General features: G+C 37.8%; 2 protein-coding genes across 3 annotated transcripts in view; both read left to right on the forward strand.

Moving 5' to 3' along the window:
- Positions 1-5,629, forward strand: part of sv2ca (synaptic vesicle glycoprotein 2Ca) — a 60,118-nt gene extending 54,489 nt beyond the window's left edge. Inside the window, exons 12-13 of the mRNA XM_088336008.1 lie at positions 286-445; positions 1,537-5,629. Coding sequence (XP_088192134.1) covers positions 286-445; positions 1,537-1,720 — 344 coding nt within the window. The 3' untranslated portion in view covers positions 1,721-5,629. The remainder of the gene's footprint in view (positions 1-285; positions 446-1,536) is intronic.
- Positions 5,630-9,285: 3,656 nt separating this feature from the next.
- Positions 9,286-21,089, forward strand: part of iqgap2 (IQ motif containing GTPase activating protein 2) — a 36,670-nt gene continuing 24,866 nt past the window's right edge. For both annotated transcript variants that reach the window (XM_088336009.1, XM_088336010.1), the window contains exons 1-2: positions 9,286-9,598; positions 13,477-13,576. In XM_088336009.1, the coding sequence (XP_088192135.1) occupies positions 9,553-9,598; positions 13,477-13,576 (146 nt within the window). In that variant the 5' untranslated portion in view covers positions 9,286-9,552. The remainder of the gene's footprint in view (positions 9,599-13,476; positions 13,577-21,089) is intronic.

Genomic DNA, 21,089 nt, shown 5'->3' on the forward strand with positions numbered 1-21,089 from the left:
GCTTCACTTAAAATACTGGTAACCTCTTTGACTAAATAACACGTAAAACAATATTGTTTTCCAGTGATTACGTCAAAGCTCAGGATGACAAAGACAAGACATGCTGTCTTCAAAATGCATCATCTCGCTAAATAATTGAAAAATAAAGATGGAATGTATATCATATGCAAAAACATACTATTTTGTCACATTTTTCATGTTTAAGAATTAGTAATTACCTTTAAAAACAACTGGCATGTCCCGTTGAAAGGATCAACTATAAGGTGTTGTGTCTTTGTGCATCAGGTGGTTCCATGGTGTTGTCTGGAATCAGCTGCTTCTTTTTATGGTTTGGCACCAGTGAGTCCATGATGATTTTCATGCTGTGCCTTTACAACGGCCTGAGTATCTCTGCTTGGAACTCTCTGGACGTGGTCACAACAGAATCCTTTCCGACTGCCAGAAGGTAAGGGACGTACAGTGTTAGTTTTGACGGGGTATAGGTTAATGACTACCCTTAAATGCCAGCAATATTAGGGGTGAAGAGTCATTTATGGAATCTTACATAACAATCTCACTAGGTCTGGGTTATATGACTTAAACTATAATCTCAATTTTATCGGTTATAATTTTAATCTATTTTAGACAAATCAGTAAACCGAACCAAATTCATTTAAAGAAACTAACACAAAAAACATCCTGTGAAAATAATAAATGAACAAACGCTTTTGATTATCATAACAGGCTTGGAGTGGATAAAATGTGACAATTAAGTTGCTTGCCTTGATTATACGATTTGGCAAATTTCAATATTTTGCACTTTTAAAAGTTTAAATCATCAAATTACCGGTAACGTAATTTATCGCCCAGCCCTAAAACATACTGATTAAACGTAAGGAACATAATGTAACCAATGGAATTTACTTTGACTTGACACAGAAAATTTTAACCTGTTGAAATGAGTCCTTGCAATGTACCCAAAGGAAGAATTTTTCATTGTTTTACAATAGACAAAGCAAGCATTCGATTTATAATGTCACCAAGACAACTAGGTTATTTTGGAAGCATATGTAGTTAATATTTCTATATAAGTATTTTTATGCTTCATTGCCGGTGTAAAAAGTGACCCTGAATATTTAAAATGCACACAAAAATAAACAATGAAAAATGAAATTGCTTATTGTTAATTTAGTACATCCACTGCAAAGGTATGTGCTTTTCCAAGTGATTGCCTTTATGTCAAACACTGTGTTTCTCAATAGGGAATGTGCACCCAAGGTAATTACTATTGATAAGGGATGCACCGAAATTAAAATTTGGGGCCTAAACTGAAAACCCGAAAATGTGAAACATTAGGCTGAAACACCGAAAAAGAAATTTCACAGGGTGAATGTCACAAAAAAATGTTTAGTACCCCTTATCTAACTCATAATATAACTAAAATCACAATCGCTTATGGTCAGTAATCACGATGATCACACAAAATCCACCAATGGAAGTTAACTTACTGATTCTTTTTCAATATTTTATTTCTCTTCTCCCTAATCTTGTCTGCAGAGGAACAGGCTTTGGATTCTGCAATGCGCTGTGTAAGATGGCTGCAGTACTGGGGAACCTGATTTTTGGTTCTCTGGTCGGGATCACAAAGGCCATCCCCATCTTGATGGCGTCTTCGGTTTTAGTAGGCGGAGGACTGGTCGCCCTCCGGTTGCCTGATACTCGGGCGAATGTCCTAATGTGATGTCACTGTGATACAACCTTTGAATTTCAGCATGCCCAGCAGTAACCGTAATTTCCGGACTAAAACTCGCACCTGACTATAAGCCGCACCCAATTTTTAAAAGAAAAAAAACATTTTATATATACATAACCTGCAGTTAACTATAAGCCACATATGCCGACGTTGAAACATGAGATATTTATAACGAAACACGGTACACAGAAAGAGTTTTCAAAGTTTTAATTACAAATACACTTGGGGAAAAGGCACTGAGATACAGCAACACAATCCATCCATCTGTCCATCTATTATCTGCACCGCATATCCTCAGTAGGGTTGCGGTGGTGCTGGAGGCCATCTCAGCCTGGGGATGGGGGGACACCCTGAACTGGTTGCCAGCCAGTTGTAGGGCAAACAGACAACTAGAGACAGGCAACTAAATCGCTCATTCACACCTACGGACCGGCCAATTAACCTGACATGCATGTTTTGGGGATATGGGAGGAAACCAAAGTGCCCGGAGTAAATCCACGCAAGCACGTGATGAACATGCAAAGTCTGCACAGGAAGGCTGGCAGCTGGATTTGAATCCATAACCTCAGAACTGTGCCGCGGACACACTCACCACTCAGCTGCGGTGCTGCCCGAAACACAGTCCATCCATCCATTTTCTGCACTGCTTATCTACACTAGGGTCACAGAGGGTGATGCAGCCAATCCCAGCCACCTTCGGGCAGTGGCCAGGGGACACCCAGAACTGGTGGCCAGCCAGTCGCAGGCAACACAATTAACACAGCAAAAAACACAGCAGCAACAAAATTAACTCGTCTTCTTCTATGGTGTTTATAGTTGGTTGTTACTTGCATCTTCCTTGATAGCAGAAAAAATACAAAGATTAGGCGCATCTCTGCATACGCCGCAAGGTTGAAACAATTGACAAAAGTTGCGGTTTATAGTCCGGAAATTACGGTAATTTGTAATTTACAGAATGTTTTATGTGAAAATGTTGCCAAACAAGGCTGAGTTTATTGACAAGCTTCCTACTGAAATCTTGGGTTTCATATTGTCAATGGAGGAAGCCCAGTTCCAGCCAGCATCTTTGGCATCGCCTAAACTCAAGGCTTTCAATATTAATAGTCTTATTAAGGAGAGCCAGATGGGGAGAAAAGTGCAAAACAAGCTGTAATGAGCTCTTCCAAGCTGCTGTGTGATAACGCAGGGAATAGATCATCAGACAGAGCGGACACACTACGCAGATGCCAGCAGCTGCTTTTCCTGCAAACAGCCAACGTCTTGCAGATGGTCAGACAAATGCAGACAGGTGCGACGTAAAAATACACGAAGACGGGTTTTTACCTTAGACTGGACCCAACATTTGCTTACGTACTTGGCCTGAGACTTCTCCAAAGTACCTGTAGGATGTACCACGGAGGCCCTTTGCATTTCCTATGAATTTCGTGGTTCAAACAATATTGTCTATCTTGTCCCTACAACATTGCAGTTTTAAACAGAAAATAGAATTTCAAGTCTGTGCCATCGGAATGCTCGAGCCATACATTGAAACTAAAAGTTTTCTCTCAGCTCTTCCTCTGGTTTTGCTAGTTACGCTTGCAGTAGAAAAATACAATTGTAATCCAAAATCAAATATTGAACTGATGAATGCCTTTTTAAATGTGCCTCTCCTAAACCGGAGCAGTTTACCTATAGTTAACAATTTCCTGTAGTTCAAAACCATGCTAAATAGTTTATGTAGAGTCAATTTTAATTTGGTTAACCCCATACATGGTAGTTCTTTAGATATAAATATAGATAAGAGCCATATTTCTATTTTTGTTGAGAAAAAAAACACCTTTTGAAAAATTGACATTTTACAATATAACGCAGGCCAGGGATTTCAAACTCAATTTGTCTCTTAGACTGGATCCAGACTTTCTGTTCTGAGGCAAGCCGGATCAATAAAACAATCCCAACCTCAAATGCTAAGCTTTTTTCAGTATTACGTTTTATCATTCAGCCTTTATTAGTAACCTATCCTACATATTATAATGACAGGTGACAAGGGATATTTTCTAAACACAACATTTAGTCCAAAACATTGGGGGAAAACATTTTCATGTTTAGGATTTAATGTTTTTACTGGTTTATTTTAACAGTTGAGTGAATGCAGTTTTACACCTGAACCAACTCACCACATTATGCAAACTTAACACTGACCATGGTTTGAATTTCGTTAAAAAATAATCATCACTTTTGATAGAAATGACCTTGAGGCTAGCTTTTTTATTTGACATACTCAGAAATTTTAGGCGAGCCAGATGAAATTATCCAACAGGCCGGATTCGAGACGTTTAACGCAAAAAAATAATAACAAACAACAATGTGACAAATGTACAATAACTTATCCTGAACAAAAACAGTAATATAGCTTAATACATTTCTATTTGCATAATTTTATAACAAACGGGTCAGTCTTGATAAAGGAACACCCTTCTACAAGGGTTTTACGAACAAAAACTCAAAATTATATAAAAAAATAAACTTTAATTTGATTAAATGTAAAAGAAAAAGCTATTTAAATTGTCTTTGTTTTAACAGTCTCAATCAAACTTACCAACCTTCCCATTTTGGGGTCTCTGTACTGCTAAATACTCAAGTGTGATGTCCTTTTTTTCAGAAAAAAATCCCATACTAAATAATTTAAGATAACAAAAGGCATTTTGTTTTATTTTTGGACACCACACATGACTAAACTATGTTAGCCAATACCAACTTTTCACACTTTGAAAAATCGCTTTTAACAGGGGTCTCCAATGTGCTGTTCGCAGGCACCCGGAAGCCTCATCTAAGCCACTCAGTAGCCCGTGAACACGTTCTGAAAATAGCTCACCAATGGTGGGTCATAGTAATTTCCTAGGAAATTTAATTTCTAACCGGCATGAGAAATAATTGACATGATCAGTGTCTTCAAAAACACAGTTTTAGTGGTCCACTGTAGTTAACTCTACTTCTAATAATTACAACCCAGTCATAGGATATCAATAACATTGTTACCACATAGTAATAACATAAGTATCTATTTAAACAAATGCATTTAAAACTGGTGGCTCTTCGCGCTAATCAGTGAAAAAATAGCTCTCAGGTTAAAAAAGGTTGCCGATACCTGGCTTTTAAAATGCGCCCTGCATTATAAGATTACATTTTAAGTATTATTTCACATATAAGGATACCTAATCTACATAAATGTGCTGCTGCTCCATCATGGCTCCAACATAACAGAACAAAATATTTAATGTAATGGATATTTTAATGGCAGTCACCTGGTTGGAAATAAATTATTTTAAGTAATAAGCCCCCCCTTGTATCTGGGTATTTATCGTGTCAATTGTTCCGTTTACGTGTGCGAGCGTGATGGAGTGTGTAAACATGCATGCGTGTGCTTATCATTAACAGTATGTAGCTTTGTGGTTTCCAGAGTGTAAATAATGTACATAATGCTGATACTAGTGTGGGCGTGGGATTATTGTGTATGAACAAATGTGATTGCGCTGTGTGCCTAAATGTTCTTCATTGTGAGTCCTAGGCTTCAAAACTTAATACGACTGCCAATTTTGCCCACTCCCATGCCATTTGTGTGTGCGCGTGTACTTGCATGTTAAAAAGAAATCTTTTAAAATATATATTGTTTTATCTCTTGACAAAAACAATGGCAATATTGAGATCTATGTTGAAGAAAAATGTGAATGTATCAATCTTGTCAATCTAATCCATTCATGTCATGGAGGCAATCAAACGTGTGTGGAAAATAAAGCTGTGTCATTGCTGCAAGTTACCGTTTTGAAGTCTGAAATTGTGTTAAGAAGTGAAAAGGGTGGAAATGCAGTCCGTGGTTTTTTTGAAAATGTATACAATAAAAATGTGTTCTCTTGGAAATGACACTTTCTATCTTGAGCCAATCCCTCCCTCTTATTACCCCCCATCCCTTCAACATCCACAGATATGATATTAAAGATTATAGCAACATAAGGCCAGGGACCTTTTTCAAATGCTGGAATCCTGTATTTTATTATAGTCGGGTGAAGTCATGTTTATTAGTATAGCCCTTAATCACAAAGAGTCTCAAAGGGCTGCACAGACCACAGACTATTGCAAACTACAGACTATTATTGCTTCTCTTGAAAGGTCTGCATTAAAATGGCTTTGTGTGACCAAATCTTTGTTGTCATCTCATTCAGCCATATTGGGTTAAAATTTTCAACATGACACATTCATAACATTTAGAAAAAAAAACTGTGGCGTGGCTAAGTGCATCTGCATAGCGCTGCCTTTGCTTAACTCACGTAAGCAATACTAAATAGGTACATGCCACTCCTTCTTAATTAAGTTCAACAGTGTTTGATACCATCATTTTGCTTCCTGTTATGTTAAACATGAAGCCTATTAACTGGCCTTACTGTCGCCATCTCTGGATCGGATTGGCTGTTACAACTATCCGTCAGTTACATATGCCATTCACTTACAGTGCCCAGACGCCAATACTGTTGATTCGGAAGGCCTTCGGCAGCTTTAATACCAACTGACAACACAGGCTAGCTGAAATCTGATAAAAACTCTGACCTAAAACTACTGGGAGGAGTTTAATCAAATGGATAAAGTATACAATGAAAATTACAAATACTAAGGATAGTTATGAACTGGTTGGTTGGTTGGTTGGTTGGTTGGTTGGTTGGTTGGTTGGTTGGTTGGTTGGTTGGTTGGTTGGTTGGTTGGTTGGTTGGTTGGTTGGTTGGTTGGTTGGTTGGTTGGTTGGATCCCTTAACCACTGGAGTCGTAGGAGAACCATATCCTGTGGTGTGTGTTGGGCAAGTACAGCCTAGTGGAGCCCATCCCTCTCCAGGCCAACATACAGTATAAAAATTACAGTATTGTATCACCTGATTTGCAAAGTCTTTTTCGAGGCAAACGAGATTTTGAACTTTGAAAAAATTCATTAAAGGTGACATTGACTTCTGTTAAAATTATGATAATGATATCTGGTTATGTTAAGCCAGCAGAGATGGCCCACCACTGTTATTCATTGATACATTTATTCAAAAGGAGCAGCACTTAAGTTAAGACATTGAAACTTTTTTTTCTAACCTAGGGTTTATATATTGCTTTCTTGCTCTTCCAATTAAATTATAATTACAATTCGGGTTCATTTATTTGTAAATCTATCTGTACCTATCGATCTTTTAAACTGACACTAAACAGGGTTTGTTATATTTGGATAGAATTGTCTTTATTGCCATTGATAACATAGTTGTAAGCATTGTTACAACGACGTTTAACGTGGCAGACCAAGATAAAGATGTAATAAAAGACTGAAAGCCCCGGTGTGTAATATTTGACCACTAAATCGACCTGTGTTCTAACACGAAAGAAAAGCAGTGCCACAGAGCACAGCGTAGCAGCAAGATTCCAGAAAAACATGGCATGGCATGAAAAATATATACAAATGTCTCAACTTAAGATGTTTTTGGGATAAAAATTAACATTGGTATGATCCATCCATCCATCCATCCATTCTCTGCGCAGCTTATCGTCAGTAGGGTCTCGAGGGCCCATCCCAGCTATCTTCGGCAGTGGGCAGGGGGCACTCTAAACTGAGTGCCAGCCAGTCGCGGGGCACACAGAGATGGACAACTCACTCCCTTATTCACACCTAGGGACAAGTCGGACCGGCCAATGAACCTGACATGCATGTTTTTGGAATGTGGGAGGAAACCGGAGTGCCTGCAGGAAACCTACACAAGCACGGGGAGAACATGCAAACTCCACACGCACTAACCACTGCGCTGCCGTTCTGCCATTGGTATAGTTAACATACATTTTCCTAGCATTGAAATCAGCTTTTTTTAACTGAATTAACTTTTTTTCTACCATTAGGAGGCACTACATATGAAATACTGTCCCTTTAAGAAAAAAATAAGATTAAAAAAAGAATGTTCGGATCAATACTCAAATAATAACAAGGTACTGCTTGGAGACTGACCTACGTGGTAAGTTTATCGTAACAGTAATGCAATGAAAAAATAATGCATCGCAAAAATGGTGTTTTATAGGTAAAGGCATAACAATATTTGATTTTTCCTATGCTAATGTATATGTATTTATTTATTGATTTGCTAACCAAATGATGAATAAGATGTAAGTTATTTTATTTGCAAATCTGATTTTGCCCCACCAGACTACAACCTCACCGAACGACATAATTTGGGACCCAAAAATACACGAAACACCATTCTGATTCCTATTAACAAACACTGCCGTCTAGTGGCTACTTTGGATAGTTGCAAGCCTCATCAGTTAAAACAGGGGTCTCAAACTGAGTTAGTGGTCACTGAAACTAATATTTGGGTGATGTTGGGCATTAGGGGGTTTTGCAAGAAAAAAGCTCTGATAACAACATTCCACGGTCCTTACAGGGACAGAGTGTGATATTTGCCCACTAGATGTCGCTGTATTGTGTAGTCAATGCAACCAAAAATAAACCTTACAAGGTACAAGGAAGAATACAAACTATGGAGACTCAAAAGTGACCAAACTGCGCCCCTTTTCTTCTTATTTTGTATGCAGACTTTAAAAGTAAGAAAAAAAACAGAAGGAGAAGGAAAAGAAAATATAATTTAAAAAAAAGAGAAAAAGAAAATGAGGGAATAAGAAAGCAAAAAAGGAAAGAAAAAATATGCAAGAAAAGGAGATGTGGGGGAAAACAAGAAAAACAAAAATAGATAAACAATACATAAACAAAAATGCTTTATGCTATTTTTTCTACTTATTTATTTCCCTTCCCCCTTTATCTTCCTTTTTCTTTTATTTCTTTTTGTCTTTCAATTTACATTTTTTCCTCTTTTTTAATTGTTGTCTTTTCTTTTTTTCTTTCTCATTTCGCTTTTTACTAATCATTTCTTATTTTTTCACCCACCTCATGCTTCTTTTTTCTTGTCATCTCTAATTTCTCTTCTTTTCAACATAAAATGAGATGCAGTCTGGTCACTTTGAGTCTCTGTAGTTCTTATTCTTCCTCGTGCTTTGTAGCACTCGTTTTCAGTCACGCAACACAAAACAGCAAAATCTAATGGTAAAAAAAAACTCACACCGTCCCTTTCCATTTCATATTAAGGTGGGGGGCCTCAAACTATTAAAATGTTAAAAATGAAGAAAGGACAGGTGAAAAGATGTAGTTTTGTGTGTGAGTGCGTTTCGGTCGTTTTGTTGCGTATTAGGTTTTCGATCATGTATAAATCTTAGAACATTTTTACACACAGTTGGGTTCCAATGTAGGTGTAACTTCATCTTCATCTTAAAAAATATACTAACAACATCTGAGGAAATTTAAATTCAATACACTTAAATTAGTTTTTACTTGATTGAATTCAACAAAGATCTACTTTTCGTCGTAATCATCATCTGGAATGAGTTCCACTGTTCCCTTTATTTATGCCAAGGCTTTGAACGTTACACAATATTCCAATTTAGCCAGCAGATGGCGCAAAGACGCTATCGCCAAAGTTTGCGCGCTTCCATGTGTCTGAACCTTTAACGTTACTTTCAACATCATAGTCACTTCGTGGAGCAGTCACAAAAGAGGAGCACACTATGGGGACTGCTAGTCACAAGGGAACATTCTAACGACTTTTTTTCTTTGCCTGGACTTTATTTTGTTTTCTTTTTTTAATGTATAAATAGATAGCTCTCGTTTAGCTGGCTTTGAGTTCATTGACTGGCACACCTTAGTGTGCGTTTGGACGCTAGCTTGAAAAGAAGTTGTGGGCTAAGACACGTAGACTGTTTGGCGGAGGAAACGAGGCAGGATGAACCATGAAGAAACATCTGCTCTTCATAAACCACGTTATGGAAGTAAGTGGGATTTTTCATTTGGAATTACGATTTATCAAACTTAATTTTGGTGAGGTGTCTGCGTCAGCTTGATGAGCGGCAGGTGGTTGAGCGCCTGCCTCCTCCTGCACCCGGAGGTGTGCCTGCATCCAATAATAATCCCAAACTATCAAATATGGTGAGTTAAAACACAAAAAAAGCAAATGGACTAAATAAACTACTTCTCCATAATCTTTATTCACCATATCAACTGTTCTGCAGTCCACAACATAAGGTTCGTTCTCACTCGTTTAAACATTAACTGTTGCACTGTCAATGTGTTAAAATCAAATCAACACATCGCAAGGCTTCCTAGTCGAGTCTTACTTTAGTTGTCTTGTCCGAATGGGTAAACATAAGGGCAAAGTGCACGTTTGAGGCGATAAGACCAATCAATTGTGTCATCAGGTCGGTGCTGGTTTGCATACAAGCTAGCTAGGGGAGGCGAGCCTGCAGGGAAACTGCACAAATGTTAGTTTAACCAACACAAGCGAAGCCTTGAGCTATCCAAAAGTTCCCTGTGAAAGTTTGCATGATCCGCTGGGAGTTAAGCCAACCGTGCAATACAGACCAACAGTTAATAATTATTGGCTCATGTATCTTAAAATTATAAATAATTTTTGCTTAACTGATACACACCCACTTAGTTGAGACACCATAGCTGAAAAACGACACGAGTCAACACCTTAGAGCCAATAATTTAAGTCCCGTGATGATTTGTACACAAAAGCAGGCAGACCTCATCCTGTGGGTTAAATATATCGCTTAGTACAAAAGTACAGGAAGTGTGCACATTAGTCAGGATGGTTTGAGTGATGTAGCTTTACTTGAACCTTCTCTGGACTTTGTGAAACCAGCTATGTTCCATGATGTTCTAAAGGTTTTGGTTTCACACTTGATGCTGGTGGGAAAGGGTTGCCTGTTGGTTGGTTGGTTCCCCTTAACCACTAGGGTTGTAAGGGCATCATTACCTGTGGTGTGTCTTTGGCAAGTACAGTCTGGTGGCGCCCATCCCTCTCCTGGCCGACATATGTTTCCACCCGGTCTCGGACCTGATACCGCTCACGTGTTGGGCGAATGTGCTAACCACTGTACTAGGGGAACATACTTGTCACTAATATACCTTGACTTTTAATAGAGGGTTCTGCTATATAATATTACAGGAAAGAGTCTTTTAGGTCTTTTTGCATTCTCCCCCTCATAAAGTATTTTATGCACTTCATTCCAAGGTTTGATCTAGGCATTGGTGGGGACATAGCACACTTTTTTAAGTGATCACATAATTTTGGTGGGGACAAAACATTAATTGCTCTATTTGTTGAGACACCTCATGCATGCCAAAACTAGGCCCTTGGTTCATACCCACTAGCCAAGACTGGCATAATATTTGAGATTTCAAACCCAAACGCGGACTTTCCCCATTTCAAGTTGGCCAAACGTGGTGGAAGTTGCAGCAGGAGGCCTTTTTAGCTTTGCCCTGACAGCCTGCCGCGCCACAATGCCCACATCCTTTCCAGTGGGATGACGTATTGCTTAGATTTGACTACCGGTCATCCTTTGCTATGTTTCGGTTAACGTTTTGTGGATTAAGTACATTTAAGGATTTATTACATTAAAATAGATTATTACTATATTGCATTGTTTTTTAAAGTACCAATTTAAACAGACTTGGAGGGGAAAGCAGCAGTTAGGGATAATTCCAACATTTAACAAATGTAAATTCAATGTTCTTTTTCCAAAATCTATTACACTACTGCACATTCAAAAGGAATTTATTGATTCATACACTCATTAATACACTCATTCATTCCCTCATTCATTGCATTATAAACAGCTACTGTGTCTAGCTCTAAGTGTAATGTGATTACAATTATTTCAGGTAAAACAGACAATTAGTTTGACCTGTAGTAGTGAGTACACAACCAATATACGCTTATGCATCACATGGCAAAATTAAGTGTTTGCACAGAACAATCAAAACATCCATGAGATCAAATCATGGTGATTAAATCTGCATTTTTAACCTCAATGTAAAATTACTTATCATTTAAGAAGCTCCAACAGTTGGGGGGATTGGTCAACGCATACAAATAGGCCTTCACTCATCCGGAAATAACGACATGATTGGATTAGGCCACTGCAAGACATGTTGAAGGGGTGAAGTCATTAAGCTGCAGGTAAAGGCCACGTCTCAGCAGAAGTCACTTGTCAATAAGGCCATTTGGGTACGTCTATTTTGTGTCTTCTGCTCATCCGTTCACCAGAGCGCGGCATGAAGTTGAATTCTCATGATCATTACAAAGCAGTGGGAACACTTTAAAACAAATGACCTTGGCAGTCTTCTATTTCTTTGTAATATTTTATTTGCTACTTTTGTATTTTTTCTGGATATGTGTTTTGATACTTTATAATTACTAAGAAAAAAACTTGGTCGTGAGCAGGGAGCAGTATTAACTTGTTTCCCTTCATGATGAGCAAGGAAAAAAATAGTGTACTGTTGCAAACACTGATGCAATTCTGCACTGATACTTTATGCACTGTCCATAAAAAATGATTCCAGGGGATATTAGTTATCCCAAAGTGGAAAAAGAAACATGACAAGCCCACAGGTTTGTTCTGAAAAATAGGTATAGTCATGGGAAACTGGCTTTTTAAGAAATCATTGTCTGTTTTTTGTGGTCTATTTTTTTAGGCATACTGTTTGTGTCATCTAGAGACTTGGCTCATATTAAAAAATGAAGTCACTCACAGTGGACATAAAAAAATCTTTAGCTGCAACCAATGACCATTTTAATAGTCGACTAGTCCCAGACTAAAGAAACATTTAGTTGAATAATCGGATAATTGTTATTTTCTTACATTTAGAATGAAGTTGTTTTGATTAGGTGGCAAATGATAGTGAACACAAGAAAAATTGGTACGATGAAAAATACACATTACACAATGCAGATTTTTGCAAAAAATAAATAAAATTGTCCTATCTTAACCAATTTGGCAAGTTGCCCCTTCAGGAGGGACATAAATCCATTAATAAACCTCTATCCATTTTGTAGTGACAGCCAAAGCAGCCCTTTGAGATTCCTTGTGATCAAGGGCTATACAAATAAACACGACTTGACTTGATTCGAATAAACAAAGAACGGGCTCATTAGCAGCAGTAGAACAGTAAATTAAAGAAATATGTGCATTTTGTGAACTACATTCAATGGTCAACTGCAAAATCTGTAAAAAGATAACATAACGAACAGTTCGATAACAAACGGTTCTAACCCCTTAACGATCCGGCGGTTCGTCGGACTGTGTCTTCACTTTGTCTTCACTTTGTCACCAGTCACTGAAATACGCATATCTTCCAGAACAGCATTTAATTTACTTTGGGTACATCTTGGATTGAGATTTTAGACACATTTTACAGAAACTTTAGGTAGTTAAGTGACGTATGTTGTTTTTAACATTTTAACAACTGACTGTTTGTTCTTTGGATTGCATGCATTTAATTTCAAATACGTTTGTTGGACACAGTCTTACATAATGCTCAAGCTTTCTTTTATTGTGAAATATATTTGTATAAAATATACAATCCATGTCATCAAAACCATATTCGCTCGAATGTTAACTGAATCCTACTGTGACACGTGACATACTGTATGTTTTTGCTCGAGACAGACTCAATGGCGCATGAGCAACTCGGTAGATCCTAATCCTGTAAGATGCCTCACGCTGCTGGAAAAAATAGTCTTTGGGACAATAGTTTACAATGGAATTCATTGTTGACTGTTTTTATTATTGATTCTTGGCGAAAGCAACAACAACTCATCGTTGCAGCCCTAGGAACAACAATTTTTTTTCCCCCCTCCCAGCCATTCAAGATGATGAAAGGCTATCAGCGGAGGAGATGGACGAGAGGAGGCGGCAGAACATCGCTTATGAGTACCTCTGTCACTTAGAGGAGGCTAAACGGTAAGATTACTAAAGCAAGGCATCTCAACCAGTGGATGGAAAGGGATGTCATTTTGAAATATTGTATCTTAGAAATGTATATGAAATGGTTATGAATATGAATAATAATAATAATATAATAATAATTTCCTTGTATTGTCATTCTGTGTAACAATGTACACAGAACGAAATGTCGATTGCATCTGACCCGATGCAGCCGCAGCCAAGAGAGGGCGCCGCCGACCACTTTTTAAGTCTTAGGAATGACTCGGCCGGGGCGCGAACCCGAACCTCCCAGTCTCAAAGCGGGCGCCTTACCATCTAGGCTACTGAGCTGGTATAAGTAGACAGAAGAGGAACTAGAACACTAAAATCTGATCAAGGTTTCTTGCAAGCTGCAGGTGTTCTAAATGATGATGCTTGCATGAAGCTGTTGGAACAGGTAAAGATCGAATTAATATGCACATAAGACGATTACACACTACAGCAGACACTGCTGACTTTTTGGAAATGGTTCTTGACACCCTGACTAATCATGAGAGTCAAATCATACACCAAATCCAACAGCCACTAGTGTGCAGCATATAGATTGTAGTAATGTTTTAAGTACCTAATCTATTTGCACAACAATAAAAATATGTTGTGCCATGTGTAGAAACTACCCATTTTATTTTCACTTGGGCCATGTCTTTATTCTTTGTTTTTTAATTGATTGTATATCTGTATATCTTTTTATTTATTTTTTGTTTTATGGGGGGGCTTCCTAGTAAAATTCGTTAAAGTCTTGCTTTGCGGTCCCGAGAGGCCTTATCAGAAAACAGCTGCTTCCTCCCAGGTCACCAGTTTCATTCTCTAACTACCTGGGCAACCCACTCAAAAAGAAAATATTTTCCTCTTTTCTGGCCAAAGTATAAAATTGGTTTAGGATTTTTAAATGAAGTAGGGAGAGCAACGGATTAGGCTTTATGGTTCAGGTTCAGCAGTCGCTGTTGATAGGTTTTGAATCCACTCCTGTCCAGTGTCGTGAATTGTCTCCTAACTACTGTATGAAAATAGTAATGACTAATCCACAATTCGATGCAGTCAAATCTTACAATACTCATTTGGCGAAAGAGCAAAGTCATGCTTTTTACAAATAAATGTGAACACGCGTTTACTGCTCATAAAACCATGTTCTTGCTGTATATCTATAAGTGGGGCTGGGGAAATGTTCATTTCTCTGAGGCGTGGCAATTCTGACACGAATAAGTCTGAATAAATCCTCATTTCGATTTATAAATTATTTAAAATGACGTTAAAATGGACTGTTATAAGTAAGACGTAACAAACAAACAAGTTTCTGTTAAGGCAGGCATACCCGCTTGTTGTTGTGGTTGTTTTCCCCCTTTTTTTTTTTTTTTGGGCAAAGCACAAAAATGACTATTTGCACCCAAACATTTTTATGATAAAATATCAGAATTCACAATCATGACCCCAGCTTCATTCTATGAAAAACGCTACATCCGAAACGTAAATTCACCATCTAAAAATAAAAAAGTAACACGACACTTGCAGTGTTCATTTTATCTCTGAAAAGTGGTGGGTCCCGGGGCCTCGCATGCTCAAAAATCTATGGGTCCCCAAAATTTAGTGTTATCGAGGTTGAAATTGTAAATCGGCGACAAATATATAATTCTATATATTCGTTCAGTTTTAATCATCACAGTTTATTGGTAATACAAAGCAGTTATCACTTCAGATTTTTCAGTTCACAATATTGTAAATTATACAAAATAATATTGCTGAAATATTAAGTCAATATATTCATGCAGTTTTAATTATCACAGTTAATTGGTAAAAGAAAGCAGTTATCACTACAGATTTTTTTCAGTTCATATATTTTTTGTGGTTTGCTGTCACGCCACAGTTGTAATGCCTTCTCAAGGTCCAATCTATTATCATCCTTCTTATAGCGTAACCAGGAATAAAATTAAGTCGATTTTGGCAGAAAAGTCCTTATCTTGCTTAGGAGTATTATTTTGTTTATTTTCTTTCGTCAAGTCATTTGCTTCAACACACGTGTTTTCCTAGCCTCTCGTGTTTTCCTAGCGATCTTCCGAAGAATTTCTCCGCCGTTTTTTCGTGCCGGAATTATTGCCGTTATCACTTTCGGTATTATGTTTTGACTTACTGACACTAAAGAAATGACCAATTTTGTGTTGATTTTCACCTTCCCTCGACGACAACCACCACAACAATGACGTAATTTCGAAGCAACGAGATCTCGTTTGCCGAGATCGGCGTGCAGACGAAAACTCGAACCACGAGACCAAAACAACAATGGCTGATCTGCCTGACAAAGTTTGGAGTGCGGTAAATCTTTGTTAAAAATAAAAGTAATCGGGTAATAATGACAATTTTGTGTCGAAAAAGTTGCGTCCCGGGGACGCACGTTAATTTGACACGATGCGTCCCCAGCAAAAATGATGCGTCTAGGACGCAGGGACGCGGGCAAACGAGAACACTGCACTTGCTGAAGTATTCATTTGGATTTAAGTTGGTATTTGTGTGCTATTTTATGATGTTGCATAAGCTGTTAAGTAAATCAATTAAAACCTTATTTTTGCCTCGTTACAGACACTACCTTTAATAACTGTGTTTTTGTAACTTAAAAATATTGTCCTTGCTGACTGCATCTTCTAGCTGAAATCATTATTGAAGCCTTTGTATGGCACGTGCACCTACAGTACGTGTCTATCTTAGATGAGCTCAAATAAACTCTTCATTTTTATCATTTTTGGGGGGGTTAGGTTGGCATTTGAAACGGTCCTTTTTTTTCCTTTATTTTTATCCTGGAATAAAAGAACTGCAACAAAGCGTGTGAATTCACTCTTCCTTCGGGAGACCGGAGAGTAGTGCATTACAGTAATCGAGACGGGAGGTAACAAACGCGTGAATTATGATTTCCGCATCCGACTGAGACAGTATAGGACAAATTTTAGCAATGTTGCGAAGATGGAAGAAAGCGGTTCTAGTAATTTTCTTCATGTTTTTGAAAGGACAGATCGGGGTCAAATATGACACCTAAATTTTTCACTGAGTCACTCTGTGTGATGTGACATTTGTCAATGTTCACAGCAGTTTTTGAGAATAAGTCACGGCATTTAGATGGACCAATAACTAGGTCCCCAAAGATATCGACCCTTATGTATGCAAGTGACATAGGCGAGCTCTCCTATTAACTTAATAATAATGATTTTATTATCATTACGATTATTAATTTGTGTTTCACTAAGGAAGAAATAAAGCTTGCTATATAAAATACATATGTGTATATGTATGTATGTATATATAATATAAAACTTTTGTGCCAGTTACACAAGCTTTTCTACTAAGGAGCAGAAACTACGATATACTGCACTTCAAATTGTTGCCTATCACTCAAAATGGAAACTATAATAGTTTTATGTTTAACTAACCAAACCCAGATTTTGTGCTAGTTTGTACATTTATCGGTAAATTAGCCTGTTTTTCAATTATATACAGTAGTATATATGGTATTTTTGTGACAAGGTTTTTTGCTGTGAGTTTTTTTTTTTCACAAATACAAATATTTGCCTCTGTCACCCTTATACAATTTGCCAGTTTATCAACTGTTAAACTGAAATCGGTATGCTGCTTAGTGTAAACTTAAATGTTGATGCTGCTTTTTTTTGACACTATGAAATTAAAAAGCTAGTAGTCACCCATGTATACAATAACGTGCACCATCACAAAAAAGTGAGTTATTCGTCAATGCCTTGTATTGGATTATTGCCTGCAACCTTCTTCGTCAAGTACATGTCAAACAATATAACTCACTGGTGACACAATGTGACAAGCATGTTTTCAGTGCAGTGCCATTAGTTGTGGTTGTGAAACTGAGAAGAAAAGGTTTGTGGCACATGAGCATTTGCTGAGTTTCTCCTGGTTGGCCACAAGTAGGACAATGACAGGAAACTCTCTTCCAAAAGCTGTAAACATAAAACTTGGCCGACGTGCTCCGGGAGAAGGTTTCCTTTACATTGTTCTAAATGCAGGAAGTGATGGTCACCAAAAGGATGTCCCCTTTCGATTCTTTTCCCGCCAAAGAAAATTTCAGTGTACACCGTACTTATTCGTGTATTGCGCACATTTTTTTTTTTAACCTAAAAAAAAAGAACTCAGTTTAAGGGCATGGTATACAACAGGTTTTATAGTAGTATATAACCGTATTTGCTCAATGATTGATCAGTTAAAAAACAGCGCTGACATAAATCTCATAACATTGGATGCAACGAGAATTGAAACTGGGCCGCGGTGGTAAGAGCGCCAATTCCTATCCACTATACCAACAGGGATAAAGATAACATATGAAAAGCATCGTAATTATCACTATCGCACTATTTTTATTCACTGTACCAGAGACGAATGTTAGAGAATGAAAATGGAAAGTTTTCCTGGAAGATATAAATAAGTCGAGGAAAAAATATTTTGTGTATTTGATGATGAATATGACTTTAAATTAAGGACTTTAAATTAATACATTGTAAATGTTTATTTTGGTACTGTAATCATAGTTTATGATACAACTAAATTATTTTAATCATGGCCTCATTATCTAACGTTTGTCACTTACAATGCTTATTTTAACCTAAGAAAAAATGAAGCATGATTTTAGACCGATTTTGAATCGAAAATTAGGGGAGTGTATTATACACGAGTGCACGTAATACACAAAAAATGCGATAATTGTTTTCATTTTTTATATTTTAAAATTTTGTATCAACCTCTGTCACTGCTTTTTTATATAGCTACTAAGATATAGCTTCTTAAAATGGGATTTTTACAATTGCCTGGAGAGGGATGGGTGCTACCAGGCTACTTGACCCTGGTTAAGGGATCCAGCACACCCACCCATCCCACGATTAAATGGATCAATACTGTAAAAGGTCAAAGGAATACTTAGAAGTCAAAACAAATACAATGGAACCTCGGTTCTCGACCATAATCCGTTCCATTTCTTTGTACGAAAACCGATTTGTACGATCACCAAAGTCGTTTTTTCCCATTAAAAGTAATGTAAAATTGTTTTAATCCGTTCCAACACCCTAAATGTTTACCACGAAAGTAAACATGAAGCTAACCCAGGCTAATCGTACGTTCACGTTAGCGTAATCTTCCGTACGAAAGATAACGCTAACATGAACGTGTAAAAATAAAAAAATCAGGTCGTTTACACGTCATTTAGCACCCGGTTCTTCACAACAAGTGGTGAGCGGTTAAAGGATAAAGAAAAGAATAATGAGTAGGACTTCTTACCTTGACGGTTGTCTGCAGAAGCCATGCTGTATTCCTGAAAGAAGGGAAACTCGCACACCTTCTTCATATTTTGCTATTATTTCTTTCTTAAATGCAATAGTTGTACGCACTACTCCTCTTTTTTCACCTGTAGCAACTTTGCTGCTTGCACCAAACTTCTTCTGAGGCATAATTAGGAGTTAAAACACTCCCTTCACCGCTTTTGAAAAACGAAAGCAGAGAAGGAGTGCGCGTTGCAGTGACAACAGTTCTTCACGAGGGGTGGGGGCAATCTACACTCGTACGCCGCTCAGCATCGCCCCTAGCGTACCGGCGTTCAAACTCCGATTTTTTTGAACGAAAAGCGAAGCAAGACTTTCTCAAAATTTTTGGTCGAGAACCGATTTGTTCGAACTGAGAGGCGTTCGAAAGCCGAGGTTCCACTGTAATAAGGTTTTCTTATGGTCATCTGTGTCTATGATTTGGTTTCCACCCTTCGATTTAGAAATATTCTGAGTACACTTAAAGTGTGAGTAAATTTATGTGCCACCCCCAGTCTGAAGTAACAACGGTGTTCTGGTTTAGTATTAAAGTCGAGTGCTGCGAGGACCAGGTATTGGTATCTGACGGTATACACCTTTTTTAAGGTAATGGTACTTTTACCAGCTCAGTAGCCTAGATGGTAGTGTGCCCGCTTTGAGACTGGGAGGTCGCTGGTTCGCGCCTCGACCGAGACATACCTAATTGGTATAATGGCGGCGCCCTCTGGCTGCGGCTGCATCGACTCGCTACAACGGGTCAGATGTATCGACATTTCGTTCTGTGTACATTGTTACAAAGAATGACAATACAAAGGAAATTATTATTATTATTATTATTTTGATGGTTGCTGGTAAAGAACCTGAATTTGGGGAAAAAAAACACAATTCAATGTACCTTTAAAAGATGGGGTTTGGGGTGTCCCTAGAAAGTTGAAGTGAAATGTTTTCTCGTAGTTAGGTGCTTTATTTTTCTACTGCGACTATCTGCTTTTTTTTTAAGAGAGCTGTTTGGGGCAGAACACATTAGGTTGTAGGAATGGGGTCTGGGGGGAATGCTGGAGAGTGACATCATGCCCCGCAGGTTATTTGTTTGTCAGTGTAGCAGAAAAATAGATAAAGTAAAAAAAAAAGGCCTGAATATAGATGAGTCCAAACACTAACCCAAATCCTAAGGGAGAGTTTATCTCAGTGAGTCTTCAAAATACACGTACTTGCACGTGCATCATGAAAGAGCGGACCAAGGCTGCAGTGATGACTCAAGCCAGCAGATGGCAACAGAGAGTAACAAAGTTCCAAATTTCGTACAGCTTATTTTAGGGAAACTTCATTTTTGGATATAAGGGTAATTCATTTTAAAACAACCATTTCTTTGCTGTCAGTATAAATTAATATCTAAATACCTTTTGGCCTCTTGTGTTATTTGACTGAATCCAGAAAACGAGTGAGCTGTGACATTCACAGCCCAAGAACAAAGTTCCATTGATGTCAATTCTAACTGAGAGAAGGGACCAAAATACAATATTCCCTGGCTACTTAGCTGATCATTTTCTGCATTATTCTTATTACAATTATGTCAGCTTTTCATGTTTTAACCTTTGGCAGTCATTATAAAATGGTTGTCTTTCTAGCGATTGCGTTATACACAGGAAACTGACTAACCAGTCTGGTCATGTGATATTTGACACAATTTTTCATAATACATTTGTGTGGGAAAATCACAGAAAAAGTGCTTGGACAGGACACATAGGCTCTGTGCATATTGCAATTTTTGGTAAATCATGTTTTGTTTGAGCTGAGTAAAAGCACACAAATAGACATTTCCAGCAGCAGAGATACATTAGGTCAGAGGTGGAGTTACAATTTAAAATATGGAGTCACTTCAAGGCAGCCTGATAATGTGTTACAGATTTTCAAACCAGCAAAATTCATAATCTTAACAAATCATTTACTAAAACCTTCTGAAGAAAATGGTCCCTGTGCTAGGGAATAGTCGCTTTTCACGACTCAGATTAAACACGGTTCACAAATATTGAGTGCTAACCACAGTGGGAAACTTGGGATCCACTCAAAAAAAAATGATGGAACTCTTTCAGTTCAGCATAAGGTTTAGTCTACATTGGGGAGAAATTGGTGCCAGTAGGCCATAATGCTATGTCTTCTTGATTTCAAATTGATATGTAAATACTACTGAACCA

This window comes from Urocampus carinirostris, chromosome 5 (assembly GCF_059441175.1).
Source record: "Urocampus carinirostris isolate Australia breed hairy pipefish chromosome 5, RoL_Ucar_1.0, whole genome shotgun sequence".
Taxonomy (NCBI): domain Eukaryota; kingdom Metazoa; phylum Chordata; class Actinopteri; order Syngnathiformes; family Syngnathidae; genus Urocampus; species Urocampus carinirostris.